At 33.8% G+C, this 20,765-nt stretch overlaps 1 protein-coding gene across 1 annotated transcript in view; it reads right to left on the bottom strand.

The window, feature by feature from the left end:
• Positions 1 to 542: 542 nt before the first annotated feature.
• Positions 543 to 20,765, bottom strand: part of LOC109599705 (C3 and PZP-like alpha-2-macroglobulin domain-containing protein 8) — a 148,314-nt gene continuing 128,091 nt past the window's right edge. Inside the window, exons 14-23 of the mRNA XM_049964454.1 lie at positions 19,021 to 19,171; positions 14,287 to 14,442; positions 10,564 to 10,785; positions 9,102 to 9,315; positions 4,772 to 5,030; positions 4,457 to 4,707; positions 4,037 to 4,398; positions 3,287 to 3,630; positions 3,072 to 3,223; positions 543 to 3,018 (exon numbers count right to left, since the gene is read on the bottom strand). Coding sequence (XP_049820411.1) covers positions 1,896 to 3,018; positions 3,072 to 3,223; positions 3,287 to 3,630; positions 4,037 to 4,398; positions 4,457 to 4,707; positions 4,772 to 5,030; positions 9,102 to 9,315; positions 10,564 to 10,785; positions 14,287 to 14,442; positions 19,021 to 19,171 — 3,234 coding nt within the window. The 3' untranslated portion in view covers positions 543 to 1,895. The remainder of the gene's footprint in view (positions 3,019 to 3,071; positions 3,224 to 3,286; positions 3,631 to 4,036; positions 4,399 to 4,456; positions 4,708 to 4,771; positions 5,031 to 9,101; positions 9,316 to 10,563; positions 10,786 to 14,286; positions 14,443 to 19,020; positions 19,172 to 20,765) is intronic.

Genomic DNA, 20,765 nt, shown 5'->3' with positions numbered 1-20,765 from the left:
TACTCTTTTCGTGGCAAAAACTCGACATCTTTAAGCACTCAGAACAAAATGTGGTTGACACTGTGGCAAACAGAAACACACTGGCGTTCAAGAATACGAACAGTATTTCCTGGAAATGCGTTCGTTTCAGAAATATCATCCACTTATATTACTGGAAAGGCCATCTGTTAGAAAACAGCGAGAACTTATTCAAGCACCTAATATAATTAAATTAAACAGTTCTGTTACTTGATAAAGTACAACATTATATTTATTTGATGGGGTTTATAATTATAATATTGATATTTCACTTATACTAGATTATTATTAATAGAATCAATTTCTAATTATGTGAAAAAATCGTATGATTGCTTGTTTGTATATATTATCTAAATTGTTTTGATATAAATAAGGCAAGCAAATAAATTATTGTCATGACGTACAAAACTCCTTAATCATCACAAATTATTAGATGACAACAAACGATTTCTTAATAAGAAAAAATGACATATTAAGATTATAATTCCACGTCTGATATATGTATATCAAAAAGATAATCACTGCAATAAAGTCTTTTTATTTTTATGTGTTTACATAAAGATTGCACATTGTAAGGGAATTCGGGAAGTGACTGAAATAAAACTCGGTTACATGTAAAAAATCATACTCAATAGGATCATGACAAACAAAGTATACAACACTGATATGACATGAATACAATCTTGTATTTAAAATAGAGCTAACATGCTAATATAATTTCGGCTTAAGCGATATAATTTAAATAAAATATTGCTTCTCTTATGACTAGTTTGTGTGAGCAGTGATTATATAATAGTTCAACATATTTTACACGTAGGTACATATTTAAGGAATGTCCGTCGTGGGGAGTCGATCGGAATGATTTAAGATTAATTTGAACATGTACTGAAAAATCTGGAATTATAAGTTAAAATTTCGGTGCTCTTTGTTGGAGTAAATGTGCAAAAAGCCAAAATGTAAAATTTTTCGATGTTTCTGTTGGCACAAAATGGGAAGGTCGGATTTTTAGTTTTGGCACCTTGCTATATTTATTTTGTAACTTGTAAAAATACGAATTTACTAAAACCAGTCGGACACAATAATGTAAAAAGTTATGCAAAAAATGTGAAATAGATCTAGAGTTATAATTATTTTGGCTTTCTACATATATATTCTTGAGGTACAGTGACTAATGCATATTTACAAGAAAAAAAGCTGCCTTTTTATTTATGACATTCATTAATTAACTATAATTTTAAGAATTACACTTAATGGGCGGATAATTTACATCATCTTTCTATTTACAAACGTTAATTTAACTTATCTAGTTTTATTTTTCGCACTTTAATGGAAACACGTGGGTAATGCTTGACAGGAAAGAAGAATTTTTAGGTTCATAACGCCAGAAACCCTGTATCGTGGCAGTATTTAGGAAAAACTGTGCAACAGACAAATCTCAATCTTTCCTAGTAATTTTGTAATTGAAGGTGTAGGAAAAATTATCAGGCAGTTATTTATTTTTTAACTCAACATTGGTCCATGTTAATCATGATCAGTTTTAAGCAGTATTAGATTCAGATTGATTTTTGCCTTTACAAACTTGTTAGTCGATTTTGGCACATTAAAGGTCAGAAACATAAAATAACATTTACCCACTTATAAAGCTTCTAATTTTTTTCTATTGATTGTAATTGATTTTTTTTCATGTCAAAGACACTCACATTGTATTGCTAACAGTAGGTTTATCTAAACATTATCAACAAATCAGTTTTGTCAATAATTGATCAACCTTTTAAAATTATTTACAATATATTTGTCACAAACGAACATACCTAAACTAAAAGGAGATCATTCTTATATTACTCACAACGCTGAAAATGTTTTAGAGCTTGACTAGATTACGTGAAGCCCTGTCTCCGCAGCTTCTCCCCGTCGTAGATCTTCGACGTCGTCTGCTTCTTCATCTCGTCGTTCACTACTTCCTTCAACATGCCCCACAGAGCTTCCTTGTCCAACAGAATATACTGATCGTTTTTAATTTCAGGAGCAAAAGTGGCCGGAGGCTCTTCACTAGTAACGGCGTGACGTTCCAACTGCGACGGCACCTCCTGAACCTCAACGTTGATGTGCTTAGGAGCTGCCAAGATTGTTTCCGCTATCAATTCTTTTTTTGGCATTTTTACAGTTGGTGCAACCGATTTGGTGAAAGGTTTTTCCGTCGTTTTCAGTTTCAGATTGTCGAACTTATCCCTTGTTACTTCGTCGTCGTCCAAAATAAAATTGTCGTGGATCATGTTTTCCTGTGAGTTATCGGTTGTGGTGATTGCAGGAGGGTCAGTTGAGGAAGTTGCAGCGAAAAAGGAATCTGTTATGGCGCTATCAGTTTCAGTTAAATTAGAAATCGACTCGTTATCCACGTTGATTGTGTACGTGGCGACGCTTAAAATATTTAATAGTTGCGTATGAGTCGTAGTTTCTTCCGTGGTACTTTTCACAGTCGTTTCTGGCGTTGTGTTCACAACTTCCGGAGTAGTGGTGGCGCTTGTGCTTGGACTAGTTGTGGTGCTTGATGTTGTACTTGGACTCACTGTTGTTGGCGTCTGCGTTACCTGACATTCACCAGTGTCATCGAACATTCTGTCCTTCTCATCTGTCGAATTGCTGCCAAACCAAGTAATCATATCATCCTCCGTAATCGACTTCAATAGGTTACTATTGAATTTGGCGTGGAAGAAGGTCTCTGCAGCCAAATCTTCTCGGGTGGCAGGATATATTTTTGCATAAGCAGGTCGGAGCGACGAGATGACGTAAGCACTCCTCGCTGTGTATTGGATGCAAACGGGACAAGTTGTGGACACGTTGGCAAAAATGAACCACAATCTGTTCGCGTTGAAGCTGTGTTGCATTTCTGCCATATTTTCAGGTGGTGTTAAGAGTTGCGGCGGCGCAATTGCCAATTCGTACCCCGAGAATAAGCTGACTTCCATTCGGAGGACTCCCGAAGGAAGAGATCCCTTCCATCTAAAAGATATTGCGAATTAAATGGTGATTTCATAAATGTCTCATAAACTTACTTGAAACATGTTTTGATTTTGAGTGCCGGAAGTTTGCCTTCGATTTCTTCGACTGAGCTCCTATCGGGCAGGATTTCCTGTGTTACTCCTGACCACAGTTCCAGCAGGGATGTTTTTCTTTTCGTACTGTAGGTTGAATAAGAAATTTTTCCCTGAAACAGGCCACGAAATATTTAATGTGATAGTCATTTTCTTGAGTGATGATTTAGACTCACTTGGACGGTGGCGCATCCAGCTCCGGTGGCATAAACAAAAACTTTCGTAGGTAAACTGGGCAAATGAAGAACTTGCTCTCTCTTGTCGGTTCTTAGTTCGATTGTGTCAGTCAGCTCCATGCCGGAGGTGGCCAGTGAAACTGTCAGGGATCGATGGCGGTCCCTAGTTAGCGAGTCGTATTGGGAGAAAACACGAACGGCGGTGAAAAGCAGCTCGTGGTGTTTGTCGAGCATATGGGAGCGGTAGAAGAGATAACGGGACACACTTTCCGCTGCCTTCAGATCGCCAATGAGACAGAAGGTCGAAAGAGCGTAGAGCGACGCTTTGTACTCTTCGGCGGTGGCTAAAATAGTCCAGAATGTCGAATTAAATTTTTTGATATTTTGGTTACATTTAGAAAAATGCCAATGTAATGTAAACGTAGATCTGATAAGACTTTATTATCACTGATGTTTTATTATTGTCAATTTATCTGATCTTTTATAAATTTAATTTTTAAATTTTTTGTGTTATATATAATAAAAGATTATTACTATTGTTATTACTTTATTATTGCAAAATTTTTATTTATTTATTATTTATAAACTTTGAATCTTGACCTATCAATATTAATGTTATATTACCTTGACAACAAAGCGAAAAAATCAATTAAATTTTAGATACTAGTACAAATTAATTTATAAACAATTAGTTGAAAACAAAAACATAAAATTTAAACGCAATCTCATAAATTTATATTTAGCACTCACCGACTAGTGGTTCCTTTAAAGTTTTTCCAGACTCCGTTTCGTATAGCCAATCTGCAGCGTCCCTCCTGGGCATGAAATGCGGCCATCCGAATTCCCCGTCTTCGGTTGTCGAAGCGTTCCTCAACTTTTCGATGGCCCAGGCTGCCGTGGCACTCCTGACCAACACCAGAGCTAAAGTAACAGCCGCAATGGTGTCCGGTGATTCGACTTTTGGCAAACTGTTTTCCAAGAATATTTTCGCCTTTTGCAGCGTGTCTGCGTCGCTGTCCGTCTCGATGCCGATTTCGTACAGTGTTATCAACGTTTCGGCCGTGATTTCGGTGACGTGTTCCAGCATGACGGTCTCTTCCGTTAAGTTTTTCCTGAAACAAAAATGAAGTGACTCACGAACATGGAAAAACAGTAATAAAATATCCTTACTGAGTGACGGGGTTGGTGAGTTTGGACGGGGGCAGCTTAACGTCGGCGGGCAGTGGGGTAAAACGACCGTCGTCCTCCTGCCTAAGCTGGACCCAGCGCTTGATGGCCTGGATCAGGTCGGGGTCGACGGCGAAATATGTCTGGACTTTTGTGAGAGCTTCGAGCGTGTAGACCGTCGCCCTGTGACTGCCCAACATCTGGTGTTCGCTGAACGAATTGTCCACTTTACGGAACGACAATATCGTCTGGACCTTCACGTGGGAACAAAAAATTACAAGTTTTATTTAAAGTTTTTACAAGCAACAATGAACTTACGTGGCCGGGTAGTTTTTCGAGGGCTTCGATCCGTTCGGTTTCGTTCACTTTGCCTCCCAAATGCTGGATGGTGAGCAACGAAGTTAGAGAAGCTAGCGCTGCGGTGAGACCGGTGCCTTCGATTTTTTTGTTCAATGTCGGCAAGGCCAGTCCTCCGGTGATTGACAGATCTCCCCATTCGGAGCCGGGAACCATGGATTTGGGGGTGTCCAAGTGGAGGACTTGAGAGAAGCCAGATTCCTCGTTGAAATTCCAAATTCTGAAAAAGAAATATAGTAGTTTAATAATTTTAATTTAATATGGGCTCATTTTTTTTTAAATGTGACAGTCTCATCGAGAATTGTTTCGGAAAACCAAAAATAATAAAATATAGGGTATTCTATTTAAAAATTCGAAAACGGAACCATTTTCGGACACGTAACATCCGAAGTGACCGAAAAGTGAAAAATAACAAAGTAGCCCTTCATTACTGTAAAAAATGGAGCTACTTTTTGCAAGAGAACACGAAAACTGGACGGATGGACAATGGAAAACAATTTCGTATTACGATGACATTTCATGGGTGAGAAAACCAATTAATGAAAGATATAATCTCAAGTACACTAGACCTACTGAGCTTGGCATGGTCCCACTGGTTAAGACAGACGAGAGATAATGGACATCGTGACATTCTGGAGAATCATAAGCTTCCATTTGACGAAGATAACATGAGATTAAGGTAGACCTTCCAGCACGATAACGATCCGAAATACATGTCTAAGTTAGTTAAAGAATGGTTTGTTTCTTAATGAGTACGGTCTTGGCCGGCATAAAGCCTAGACTTCAATCCAATTGAAAACCTTTGGGAGTTGCTGTACTATCGCGTTCATAAGTGGTCTGTCACTTCAATGACGTCAGGCCGTAAACGGTCACATTCAGTATTACCGTGCACTACCGACTCGATGTGGTGGGGAGTCGGCATATGAACGACCATCAATATGTCAAGATTTTTAGAAACAAATTAACAACTGAAAAACTATTGTGTTTGGGACATGCTATAGACATTTTATTTATAATTATATATAAAATTTAAAAATACAGAAATATCAAGTTGTACTTTGTAATTATGAGTAATTAAATATATAAGAAAAAATATTATTTTTGTTTTTTCCATATTTTCTAACTCTCAAGACGCTTTTATATTTCTGTTAAATGATTATAGATAGATGTAAATGTCTGATACCATATAACACATCGTTCAATAAGTCCCGAGGTTAACCCAGAAATGGTCCTAGTAGTACCAAACTGGCCACATTTCCCTAGAGTATGAACCTTTACATGAAACGTGTAAAAATTTTACGTTGATTGGACCACAAACATCAGAGTTATCGAGGTTAGAGTAAAGTGTTGTAATTTCTATGAAAAATTGAGAAAAGCGAGTTTCGCGTGTTGATAAAACATTGTTTTTTAATGAGTAAAAACACCATAAAAGCCCAGCAATGGCTTGAAAAACATTACCCGGACTCCTCTCCATCCAAAACCAACGATGTGACGGTGGTATGCAGAGTTTAAACGTGGTCGTACGGACACAAACAATGCGGAACGTTTGGGTAGGCCATTGGAAGCCGTTACACCGGAAAATGTGAGTGAAGTGTTAAAAATCATAATGAAAAATCGTAAAGTGAAGGTCCGTGAGATTGCAGAAATGACACAGATATCATCTGGAAGCGTATTTACTATCCTTCATGAAAAATTGAGCATGAAAAAGGTTTTTTCCAAGTGGGTACCGCAATTGCTTTCAGTGGAACAAAACAGCAAGCCACAAGTCCATGAAAACAAAGGCAAAATTGAACGAGTTGGGCTTTGATTTGCTTCCCCACCCCCTGTATTTATCAGATTTAGCCCCTAGCGACTACTGGCTCTTTGCTGATCTCAAAAAAATGCTCCAGGGGAAAAAATTGGCTCTAATGAGGAGGCCATTGCCGAAATTGAATCCTATTTTGAAGCAAAAGATAAATCCTTTTATAAACATGGTATAGAAATGTTGGAAAGGCATTGTAACGATTGTATCACTCTAAAAGAAGATTATATTGATGAATAAACATGATTTTTGAAAAAAAAAAAATGTTGTTTTCGTTGTTAGTCTCGGGATTTATTGAACGATGTGATTATATTAATAAATAAACATGATTTTAAAAAAAAAAAAAAATGTTGTTTTCGTTGTTAGTCTCGGGACTTATTGAACGATGTGTTATATGTCTAGTCTAGTCAAAATACTCTCATAAAAAATATAGCTTTTCAAAGTAATATACAATTTGTATAAATATTGCTTTCCTATGAAATCAGCACAGCAGCAAATTTTATCTTTAAAAATTTGTTATTCACAGAAAAAGTATAAAATTTTTGTAAAAAATCTGTATAATCGATAGCAGACAATTTTTTATGATTGTAAAACGTTGATTTGTGCAATTAGCCAGTCCCCTAAACAGCGATTTCATTAATTGTCGCGTCGCATCGACCGCCCTAATGAAATACAACGCTTACGGATGTTTCCAGGTCGGTGAACATGTCGAAATCGAAAATAAAATTTTACTGACACGGCCGTTATTAACCGGGCACTCCCTAATGGCCAAGCCATCAGACCGAATTTTTTCAACAGGAAAAATATCGAATGATGCAGCAAATTAATGGAATCGGTGGCAATGCTGAATAGTTGGAAGATAGCCAGTATAACGAAAGGGGATTAAGACCTGCGTCGATAACATAAAAATGTTCGTAACAGAGAATAAAGTTTGAATAATCCTTAATCAACTCTGTTTTAAATAAGCGGATTTCGTTCGTTAAATATAACAAACGAACAAGAACATTAAAAAAAATTATTGATAAATGGCTGAAAAAATAAAAGATACTATGCATTTTTAGTGGCCGCACCACGATAGATCGGATGTCGGAGTCCATCAATCTGCCGTTGCGTTGATAAATCGTCGAACGCGTCCATAAATAATTGCTTTCATATTTTCTATAGGAGCAAATCTGACGGTAAAATTCGGTCCCGGAATTAATTGTTATCTATGCCGTTCGGTAAGTTGGAACCGCGCTCGTTAATCCACTTGTCTATAACACGGAATCCAATTTTGTTTCCATTTCACACTACGTTTGTTCGGAGGTTTTTTTTTTATTAATTTTATTTTAATTCGCGTTTTTTTCACTAGATTGAGTTTAATGGTTGCGTTACTAAATCCACAAAGATTTCCGTAGCGCGGCACCCGCTTTTTATCGGTAATTCGAATTATCGTTTTTCGATCAAATAAAACGTAATGTTTATTTTTGCAGTCGTTAAATGTAGCAATTTGTGCGTTTCCACCGAATACTCCAACAAAGTATTTTAATGTCGTCGGAAACCGGCTGCATTCACACGATATTTCTACCAAATGCCGCTACATAAACCAACTTGTATCGTAAAACTTATCGTCGAGCAAAAATGTCCCACGCAGCGTTTTAGACTTAATAAAAACGTATTTCATGTAAGATGAAATTTAAATAAACACTGAAATAAATATCTTTTATCACCGATAAACAGTGGTGGCCACTCACAAGAGGCAGGAGAGACAGTGCCTCACTGATAAAAATAATCTAATTAATATAACCATGATATTAAAAAAATATTTTTTTATTTTTATTTTTTAAAATAGAATGTAATTTAATATTTAAACAAAGGTAGGGGACTCATACGTTATAAGACAATTAAAGAAGCAATATCAATTTAATATTAAATTTCAATGTATTGCCTCCTTTCGCCAATTCGTTTCCTAAGTCAATCTTGAATATTTCCATTTAGTTTCATGCATGCGCTTCAAGGTTGGGCTATTGTTTCAAAGTTAGAAGAGTTGAAGCGTGCCTCTAGCCAATGAGATGACACCAAATATCGATATATACAAAGTTCCCGAAGATTGCTGATCTTCCAGTTTTAAAAAACTACTTAATCCTGTGCGTATCTGATGGATTCTGTCGTAGAATAGTTTTTAATATCGCATCTCTTTTTTATTACAATGTGGCGTCAATCAGTAATAAAACGAAATAATTTATTAACATGCCGTTGAATGGTGGATTTTTTATTAAATAAATGTGTATTTTCAATTTAAGTTAATATGAAAAAATGTTGTTAATCCAATTCCAATTTGAATGCTTTAATAAATACGAGACAAGAAAATATGGATTTAATATATCCTGATTGACTAACAGTAATAAATAACATAAATTATTTTGTTGGTCATATCTTTTATTTTCAAAGGGTAGTGAAGATATTTCGTATAAAAGGCGATCTTGCGGACTAAATTTTAATGATCATTACCTGAATTCTGCAAGGCTGCCCCAGGACGACGAGAAACCGATGTTCTGGATTTTAATTTTTTTGTCCATCCGCCATTTCAGAAGGGTGTTGTTGTGGGGTACGGACCCGTTACCAAAAGCGATGGTGTTTTTTTCCCACGTCACCCAAAAGGTCCTCCATTCGTCCTTCGACAGAATTCCAGGTGTTTCGATTGATGTCAACTGAATGCCATAACCTGGAAATATTTTATTAACATATTTTATATTAAATTTTAGTGATGCATAATTTAATTTTCAATAAATGGACGATAATGAAAACGGACGCAAATAATTAAATTTAATGTCGAATATATACTAAATATTAAATACTTGTGAATAAATCATTTAAACTAAATTAATCAACTGTTTATAATTTTATTTGATTTGAATGACCATCATTAAAATGCATTTGCAAAAATATTAAAATATCAGATTAACGATAAAGTTGTAATTTCCTGAATGTACTATATATCATTTTACATGCACATGTTTATTAATATTTTATAAGTGTATGAATACTTGATTTTCAAATATAAATTACATTTATTATTCATGAAAATTGCAAAAAACAATATTTACTTTAACATCAATTTGTGACAACATTCAATATACGATTGAAATGATACAAAGCGTTTGTGTGTATGTGTATGGATAGAATTTCAGCCAGTTAACGTTGGATGTGCTTAATAAAAAAAAACTATCGACTTTGTAAAGAAAGTCTCAACAGTTTCGAAAGTTCAAAGTGTTTCCTGTCACGATTTTTACCGACTACAAATTACCAACTCTAGTAGATCAAAGAGTCATAAAACGAGACACACCCTCTATTTTATTTATATCGTATTATACTACGATTCCACACAGATAAAAAGAATTATAAACCACATAAATGTAGCTATTTGATATTATTTTGTTTATATATTAGGTTGACAAGAAAATTATTGCGTTTTTCAACCTTAAAAATTAATTAATTATAAATCTCAAGTTTAACAAAACTTTATTAATCGATATAAGAACGATTTGTTTTAATTTTTACCAAAGAGAAGCATATTTATACCGGTGGAATAGAACTCTGAGGTTCTGGTGAAGTCTTATAGGGCATCATTTTGACTTTTAAAGGGATTCTTCGTGTAGGAAAGCTCTGGTGAGTATGGTAGATGAGGCAAACTTTGGTACCCCAGTTCGTTCAACTTCAGCAGAGTCAGTTGTGAGACGTGCATTTCGTCGATTTGTTGATAATACATTATCGCCATAATTGTTTTAACAGGATTCAAGAAACTGTAATGGATCACACCGACAGCAGACCACCAAGCGGTAGCCATAACCATTTTTTGGTGCAATTCGTTCGTTGATTGTGTATTTTCATCACAAGTCACAATTCGATAAAGAAATAGCCTCCACTAATAAACAATTAATTGTCTTAAAATTCTAAATTTAAAAATAGTTACCGTGTTTTCCACGTCCGATGTAGGTAACGGTGTTGTCAGCATCTCCAACGGTGATGTGGTACATCTTGTCGGACAAAGATCTGGATTCAGCTAGAGCGACGTGCAAAGGACCCAGTCGTTTCGAGGCGCCAGCCTTCATTTCAACAATCAGACCATGATGATTGTGCGGTGCGCTGATCCACTCATGCTTGTAATTGTCGATGGTCGAGACTACCAAATTTTCTGATAACACACAACAAGATAAATCGATAAATTTTAATTTGGGTGTTAATAATTCACAATCTCATAACATAAACAATATCACGTCAATGTTATTAACGAAAACAGTCAATATAAATTGGACAATCAACTAAAACCGTTACGTTATTCAGATTTAAACTTCCCAGGAGTAATACCGGACGTCACATTCGCGCACGCAATAAAATGTATTATTTAACTTTAACGAGCAATATTCCTGGGAACGTACCATATAGCGTAAGCCGTTGAGCGAGTTGTAAATTGTTAATTCCTGTTATATGGGACAAATGTAGTTTCGAGTTAACACAAAACTTGCATGACGGATTGACACTGCGCCGACTGAAATATTAATGCCAAACCCAAACTGGGTAATTCTAATTTCAATAACAACGGCGTCGCCCCATAATTAATCCCTTATTAATTCCCCGCAAACTTTGTTATTCATGACGAATTATGATTATGCACAAAGTTCCGGGATGGCGATGCGCAACCGGCAGACTTAATTTACGGGATGTTTAATTTGAAAACATTGCGACGGGATACTTTGCATCCGTTTTATAATAATGCACTTCACTCCGCTTTACATATTTAAAAAAATGGCGAATACGCAACAAATTCATTTACATGGCGAATGTATATGAATTTTAAAATAATGGTGGATGCGCTTTTAAATATACAGTAGTGGGCATTATTGTAGCAACTTTTTAAAAGTTAAATATTTTAGTCATAACTGTTTTATTTAATGTGAATTGTTAAAATTAAAATTATATTAATTTATTATTGTTTTTTATACTGCATTGAAAATAATTCTATTTTATAAAATGTTACATATATTTTTCTAAACTGTGCTGAACATAAATAAAGCATATTTAATTTTGAAAGAGATTTTTATCGACTAAATCCGTGATATTTAATTTAACATGAACACTTTGTATAGCAAACTTTTTGTTTTATAATTTTGTCCCATTTCCGTGGCATATACTCGACCATTTTCCGAATATAGGACAAGTCTGTATTCCTTCAAACTTCTTGAATTCCTGTGATGAGTTCATTTAAATTTGTAGAATTTTTACATAGAATTTGATTATAACTTTCACATTTTTAGTAGAAATCAAGGTTTTTCTTGTAAATCTGGAGCCAAACGAACTCCCATCTTCTCACAGTTCTTGAACTAATTTTATCAAGTCCCATTTCCTGTATGTTAACTTTAATTTCAGTAGATGATAAAATTGAATTGTTTTTTTTTTTACATTCAAGTTATCCAGTTGTCGTATTTATTTCATATACTTTGAACTGAGACAAGTTTTTCCGTTGCTATTTAAATTTTTTAATAATACTGGAAATGAGTTACTTATTTATCTGTAAATTCGTTCTCTCTTTGTTTCGCCTTTGTTTTTCTTATAGTTTCACTTAGACCAATGATTAAATAATTATAATAAGCAAAAGACCGCTCGTAAATATTCGATTTAAATTCACAGAGAACAAGGAAATACCATAAAGTAAAAAAAATATTTAGAAAAATAAAAAAGTACTTTTTTAAAGAATAAAATATATCAGATAGACCAGTTGCATAGTAGACACCACAGAAGAAAACAATAAAAATTATATCACATATATTTTTAATATATTTCACTAAGTTACTACAATTATGGCCAATACAGTATGTATGTGTTTTTTTTTTACAAAATCGATATATAATTTATTTTTTCGTAAAAGAGTCATTCACAAAAAATAAATAAGTATAAAAAAATTAAAATTCATATTCAGATGATGCGTCCATAAATATTTTTTTAAATGTAATTTTTATGTTTAGATAGTCAAAAGTTATATGAAAATCTTAGTAGGATATGAAAGGCAAAATATCTGCCAGAAAAATTAAAATAAATGTTTTTTGGTCCAGGATTTATTTGAAAATATTTTTATTATTTGAAAGTCTTTTTTAATTAAACACTATTTCAAGAAATTAATACACTAATAATAATTGATTATTATTAATATTTTCTGAAAACAGAAAAATAAACGTAGACACTTTTTGTATATTTATTTAAAAATAGGTTTTTATTTATAATTGTGATAAAAAATCTTAAAAAAATATTGTTTTTCTAAAATAAAAAGTTAACAAAATCTTATGTTTATAAAAAATAAAAATTTGAACTTAATATGGGATATTTCTACTTCTACTACGAATACCTCACATCTGTTGATACTAAAGAGTCAGAGTTCGAGTTTCATTTTGGTTCAAATTCTCTTCAATTTCAAGTTCGTTCCACATGATCAAAGTTATTCTGACGGTTAGGATGGTCCCTTAAGTGTCTCCCAAGAATGTGACAGATATATTCTACTGGGTTAAGGTCAAGACTACGATCTGGCTAAGTCATAGCATTAATGCATAAAGCAATGCATAAAGAAATGCCTACCCACACCATAATTGAGACCCTATCAACAAAGGTTAAGGTCGGGCCTCGAGCAGGTGCCACGGGGTTGCAAATTATGTTCCCTTAGTCGTTGTAGTTTCAGTACGTATTTAAGCCCCTTCTACGTTCTCTAACTGAGACTGTAAACTTCTTGTAGTCACAAACCATTGTCTCAATATTCTTAGTCTCAGAAAACTATTCTAAGTAGGAGTAGCAGCATGACCTGGTCACCTATTATGGTCATCAGTCTCCATACGGAAAATGGATGTAATGAGTAAACGAAATGTCGCGTTGCAACTAATTTTCCAGAGTCGGTATGTTTTAAATATCAAAAAAAAACTAAATATCTAGTAAAAACGTTTACACACTTATTAAAAGTTATACACCCTATATCAGGGAGTTTCGAAGTTAACACAAATAATGTACATACAATTTACAGAAATAGAAAAATGTATTTACATAATTATATGGAGTGCGTTAATTTCTTGCAACAGTCTACTTATTTTTTTGTCTTATTTATAACATTTTTTAATCCATGAATATAAATTTCTTTTCTGATAAATATATATATATAAATATGATATAAATTTACTTAAAGAACAAAAAAATGTTACTTTGATTATTTTAAACACAATTATATTATATTACAAAATTTAAATTAAATTAAATTATTTTTTCTTGTACTTGCTTTTACAAAGGCTTTTTGGAGTACTTATATATAAAATATACATTAACTCAAACACAAACTCGTTTGTCCAAGACTGTGTGTTCATCAATTATTACACGCAGAAACAACGAAACGAGACCGACATAAAACACGCGAATTCCAGTGCAACCCGGCAAACTCCCGTCTAAACAGCAAGAATATTAATGAGCGCTCGCGAGTTTCCACGCGGACAATCCATATTTCCGGACGGATGCTGAGCTCGTTTTTGCGGGCGTCGCCAAGACGATCTCTTAATAATTCACCGGATAATTCCGTCCGTCTTGCCGTCATCCAATTAATAATTGAGCCGTGGCACACGTGCACACGCACACATACAGCGGAACAGTCGAAAAACTTTTCACTTACCGTTCGCACAGAAGTATGCGCTCTCGGTGTCGGTCCGCACGATTCCCTCGGGATGGACGTGCACGGTGGCGGAGCGCACCACCGCCCCGGCCAGGGACGCGTTGCCGCCGACGTTCGCACCCTCGCAGCTCGACGTCGTGTAGCCGTTCACCTCCACTGCAAAAGAGAACAAATCGGGGGTGTGTTGTTAGCAAATTTTACATTTGTTTCTTTTTATACAGTACGGGGAATTAAATTAGAAGCTGAAGTTATTTCGTTCTTTCCCCAACTTGAGTTATTCTTTTTATTTGATCTCTTGCGACGATGATATTGAGAAACTGTTAAAAATTTTGTTATGTGTGGGGAAAATTTCCATTTTATTTTATATTTATATTTATAAACGTTTATGAAAATAGTTTTTTAATGAAGAACAATTAAAAAAGGATAACAATTAAAAAAACATTAAAACACATATACACTATCACTCATATGTAGAGCAATGAATTAAAAAACAATCATTTTATTAAAAGATTGATTCTTTTTAATTTAAGTCTCTAAACATTTCGTGTCTCTCTTTATATACGGATATCCTTATTTATATAGTTTTTCTAGAAATTTTTATTTCGGGCAGGGTTCACAAGTAAAGCAACCAAACCATATATTCAATACTGTTGATTTTATAATTTATTTCTGTCCATTTATCGATACAAATTAAACAACAAATTATAGAAAAGTTCCGGAATGTCCAAAAGCAGAAAAAACTTGCTGTCGGCTTAAATTTAAACAAAGCGATAATTTCGAGGAATATTTCCAATTTTGACAGAAGCAATACACTGAAAGTAGTTCCCAAAAGTGGCATAAAATGCAGAACTAACAGAGCCGTGGACAGAAAAATATAAATACTTGCTGTTCGCGACCCTTTTATCAGTGCATCCTGCGGTGGGTACCACAAAACGAAGATTATAAAAAGCTGGTTTAACATATATATAATTTCTGTAAATAAATAGAACAGCAAGACATTTTGTAAGAGAAAGTGTAAACCGGACGGTTGGTCAATGGAAAACAATTTTGTTTTCCGATTAAAATCGGTTCCAATTATTCAAATGTAATGGCATCTCATGGGTGAGAAGACCAATTAATGAAAGGTATAATTCTAAGAATACTAGACCTACTGGGAAGCGTGGTGGAGACGTTTGGGGATGTTTCTTTGGTTTGGCATGGGTCCACTTGTTAAGATAGACGGAATAATGGATCGCTTCGTTTATCGTGATATTCTGAAGAACATATGCTTCCATTTGCCGAAGATAACATGAGTTTAAGGTGAAACTTCCAGCACGATAACAGTCGGAAACAAAAATTAATAAATACCTAACTCACTTTATTGAAAAATAATTTCGAAGTTTATTTAAGGTCAATCTCATTAACAATGTTTTTTTAAATTGTGGTTTCTGAGATATGTTCTATAAACTCCACTATTTAGCCACCTGGTATATAAACATTGCCGAAATGTGGCGGTTTATTTAATAACACAAACCTTTCAGTTTCAGTTCGAAACAGGGATCGTTACAACTCGAAGCGGTGTAAATTAAAGGGGTTATACAGTCAACTCAAACGGAATGTTTGGCGTGCAAAAACAAATGTTAACACAGCCATTTATCATTTATTTTGTGGCCGACGAATAAACAACGGAATTAAAGGAAAACTGGAGGAAAGAGACGATGTTAATTAAAGATACCGTATTGAGGAGAAGTTTTTGTACTTTAATTATTAGAATATCTATTTTCGTTAGTTTGTTGCGTCCTAAAAACTGAATAAGGAAGCCACATTACCGAAACCCATCTATAATTATTAACCTGAAGCATCTACATACTTTCTTGTGAAACTTTTAATACCCACCGTAAACTTTAACGCGAGAATTTATAACGTAAAACGTTGCTTTGATTTATAGTGCCTCGACGTTAAACGATAACTTTTTTAAAAGACATAAACCCCCCGGCTCAGTAATGGAAAAATCAAAGCGTTGTACAGATAAACCGTGTTTATCTCAAAGTAAATACTTTGTAAATCAAAGGCGTCGTTATCCAAACAAAAACGACGCAAAAATGCCAATCCGACCGGCATCTTTATTGGAAGCGCCTTCTTTTTTTTAAGGCCACTATTTTAGCTTGATTACGCACTTAACTCGATATATATCGCCGACTTTACAATCAATAAGCGACGAAACGGCATCTTAAAAAATAATCCGCAGCCGTTCAGTTGCCAGGGGAGATGTATTAGGGTCCGGAAAGATGAACCTATATCATGAAGTTGTCAGTAACTTTGGGAAAAATGTATTTTTATTTCGCACGCGATGAGAAAACTCTGTGTCTATCAGAACATGGGGGTGATCTGTCAATAACAACTCCAACTGTCGTAACATGGGGAAATTTGTTTTTCTTGTTTTGAATAATACGTTTTCTTGGTTCTAAAAAGGGTTGTTGATTTGTATATAATTTGTACGTTTCGCAAACGTTTACTTAAATAATGCAGATGTTCCTTATGGTAAAATTGTTTTGTTATCATCCCATCACTAGTACGTCCAATAACTTCCTTGGCAACATCCAAAATATCATGTATTCAAATTATATATCGGCGTGAATAATTAATCCCTGCCAAAAACTCCAAGAGCTGCAGCTTTAACCAACCAGAATTTAAACAACAATATGTAACTGCAGAACTGAAATTACCTCCGGTTAGACCCGACAAGAATATTAGTTTACCAGGTTTTGTATCCGAAACTGCGAGAGAGACTCGACTTAACGAACCGGAAATTTCAGGTATAGGTTTTCGTTTCGGTAACATCGTTCTCTCGCAGAACTAACATTTTATTGTTAATCAAGATGCCGGGTTACGAAATGCGGGGCTTTTACTAATGCGTTCGCTGGCCTGAAAATAATTAGCTCCACGGACAAAAGCAGGCGAACAGCCCTTGTGCACAAAAAAATCTTAAGGAGTACACATTTATTTTGGTTATTATTTTGTTACTTCGTGTAAGTGCTTTTTTATTTTATACGTTTTGTTAATTAAAATGTGTTAGTTAAACATGGTTTTTATTTTCTTCAACACTTTTTTTACTATAAATAATTAAAGTTATTAGGATGTTGAAAGAAGGGCATAGTTAAAGAAAAATATGGTGTTGTTGTTTTATACAGGCTTATAAAAATTACAAAATTCCATAAAATGTTACATATATTTTTTTGAATGGTGCTGGACACAAATATAGCAATTTTAATTATGAAAAGAATTTTTCTAGTGATTAAATTTGTTATTTAATTTAACATTAATACTTGATATTTTTGTTTTATAATTTTGGCCCTTCTTCGTGGAATGGACTCGACCATTTTCCGAATATACGTCAATTTAAGCACCCCCATAGCATACTTAAATAGCCACCATGTTTCATTGTGAGTAGGCTCTCCGTCAAAGATCCTCATCAAATATCACAACAAATCATGGAGGAAATTTTGACATAATTTAATATAAATTTTTAGTAGAAAAAAAGGGAGAAATCTTCTTATTTGTGCAGGATTACATGGCCCATTTGCAGTTAAACAACCACTGCTATCAAACAAAGGAGGAAGGCGAGGAAGAGATGCATCTTCGTTATAAATTTTAACAAGAAAACGATCCCAGAATACTTCTAAAATTAATAAAGAGTTGTGTCTAATGAAAAATTGAACTGTGCTTAAATGTTCGTCTCAGCCTCCCGATCTAAATCCCACTGAGCACCTTTGGAAAATATTAAACCATCGTGTCCGAACAAAAAACATCAAAATTAAACAATTAAACTTCTCCAAACCATACAGGAGCAATGCCAAGCCAAATATTTGAGATATTGTTAATTTTTTATGAATATTAACAAAATATTACATACTTTTTTCCACTACTGTGTATTCAATTTTACATTGTCTATGTATTCAGTATCAGACAAAATTAGAACGACTTTCTTTTTGTTTAAATACTAAACAACATACTTACGAGAGTATTTAATATTTCGTCCAGTTTCCCTTATATAACATCCTCACATTTTTGATTTATTCAAACAAATTTGCTTTATTTGTGATGCAGTTTCCCCTAAACTTCTTATACACAATCTCCAATAAGTTTTCTATTGGATTAAAATCGGGAGATTGTGCTGGCCACTTTAAGACATTGTTTTTTGTTGAACAAACCATTCTTGAACAAACTTGGCATCCCGTTTGGGGTCACTGCCAAACTGAAAAAGTATTAAACTTTGATTCGTGCGAAAATAATACTTTTTTCCAATCTCTTACTATTCAATTACGAAGAGTGAAAAGAAATCTTTCTTCTCAATTGTTTTTTGAAAGACGAGGTTTGTTCTGAACGTCTTCATGGCAACCCTGCCTCCACTAACCGACACTGAATTGTCCTCGAACTAATTGATTTATTTCCCAAATCTCTTAAAATTTGAGTTGTAAACATCCTTGGATTATTTCTAATAAGCATTTTTATGTTTCGATCTTATGTTCTTATCTTCAAGAACATAAAATATTCATCTACATTTTATCAATTATCTGTTTAAACTAGTATTAAACTTTTTTTGTTAAAAGACAAAATTGAATGCACATTTTGATAACATTTTTCCAATTAAATTCACGGATAATTAACCCCCAATAACCCCGATTCAATTACGCGGCAATCGCGAGACAAGATTGATGGCGACAAGATGATAAATATAGGGGGATTCTAACCCACCTGTCATGTTCTTCATTCCGGGCGACGTCACCAGAAGTCGAACAACCAACGACGTTGCTCCGTGCGGTCCCAACCTAAGACGTTCCGTTACGTACAGTAGTCCGTTGCTCAGGAACTGCGCCCCCTCGCTCAGCGCCAGTAACGCGGTCACCTGAAACAAAAATGTTCTTGCTGGTAACAACATTTATCACGGTGAGAAACGGCAAATCCGGGCATAGAAAATAGGTGAGCGCAAAACGTGATATCGTATGTAAACGGAGAGAGAGGCCGAGGATCGTTTAATCGCGACCCCGTAAATCCTTTACAATACATAAATTCATTTCGTTGGAAATTAGTATAGTGGCGCGGAAAATTTAAAGCGACCGCCCGAGCAATGATACATCTTTGTTAGAGGGAGACACGCTGATCTGGATTTATGGCCGATGCGATATCTGCTGCGTTGTTTCATGCCGGAGGATTTACGTGTGTTTGAAGATGCGAAATATAATTTTCACTAAATGTTATGTGTACAAAATATATTTGCAGTATAATTGTAACTCAAGTAAAATGAAATTTACATAGTTCACAATTTTAATAACACATTTAAATAAATTAAAATGATTGTTGTCATCATTGTCGGAGTTAAATGCTTAAACTTCTTTTGGTATCGGAGTTCACAAGTTTAGTAAAAAATTGATGAACTAATTTATTAAAAATAGATAATTTTTTGTAAAATTACAAATTTTAAAGAAGTCATATATATTAAATATACGGGGTGTTTTATAACTTATCCAAAAATTTTTAACTAGATATGCATTTCAAAATAATAAGTCGATTTCTTAAAAAAAATTCTAATAAAAGTCGAACAGAAAACGAGGTAAAAAAATTTTCAAGAGTTGTTCAAAATTTTCTCCATTGTCCTGCAAGCAACCTTGTGCCCGTCTTAGCCTATTTCGTCACACTAGTTTCAACGTTCCTCCTTGTTGCTGTTCCCGGAGACGCAGATCATATGTAGCCATATAAAGTAAAGTAAGAAGCAAACCTTGCATAAAAACGTCGTAGAGTAAAGTTTGTTACGAACTTAAACTTAAACATCAAATCTAGTAAAACTAATTTTAAAGCTTTCAATTTTAATAAACATAACTGTTTAAATTTAGAATGAAATTTATAAGATTCATATGAAGTTGTATGAATTATTATATTATTTATTTGTAAATTTGTAACAGAGAATCAATTAATTAAAGCTTTCAATTTTAATAAATATCTTTACTTATTAAATTTAGAATGATTGTTATAAAAAATTAATAAGTATATTTATAAATTATTTTATTACTTATTTGTAAATTTAACAGAGGAATTTATAGTTTTCAATTTTAATAAATATCTTCCTTCAATAAATTTAGAATTACTGTTTACAAAAGATTCATAAGAATATTTATAAATATACATATTATATTACATATTTGTACATTTATAATATAGAATTTTAAAGCTTTCAATTTAATTAAACGTCTTTACTTATTAAATTTAAAATGAATGTTTATAATAGATTCATAAGAATGTTTATAAATTACTATATATATTCAATTTTAATAAATATCCTAACTCATTAAATTTCATGAGATTCATGAGAATATTTATAAATTATTATATTACTTATTTGTACGTTTATAACAAAGAATTAAAGCTTTCAATTTTATTAAATATCTTCATCCTTTCAATTTAGAATGACTGTAAATTTAAAAGAGAATTTGAAAGCTTTCAAT

The sequence above is a fragment of the Aethina tumida genome, chromosome 3 (genome assembly GCF_024364675.1).
Source record: "Aethina tumida isolate Nest 87 chromosome 3, icAetTumi1.1, whole genome shotgun sequence".
Lineage (NCBI taxonomy): Eukaryota > Metazoa > Arthropoda > Insecta > Coleoptera > Nitidulidae > Aethina > Aethina tumida.
The sequence above is the reverse complement of the archived record's forward strand: the minus strand, read 5'-3'. Positions and strand labels throughout refer to the sequence as shown.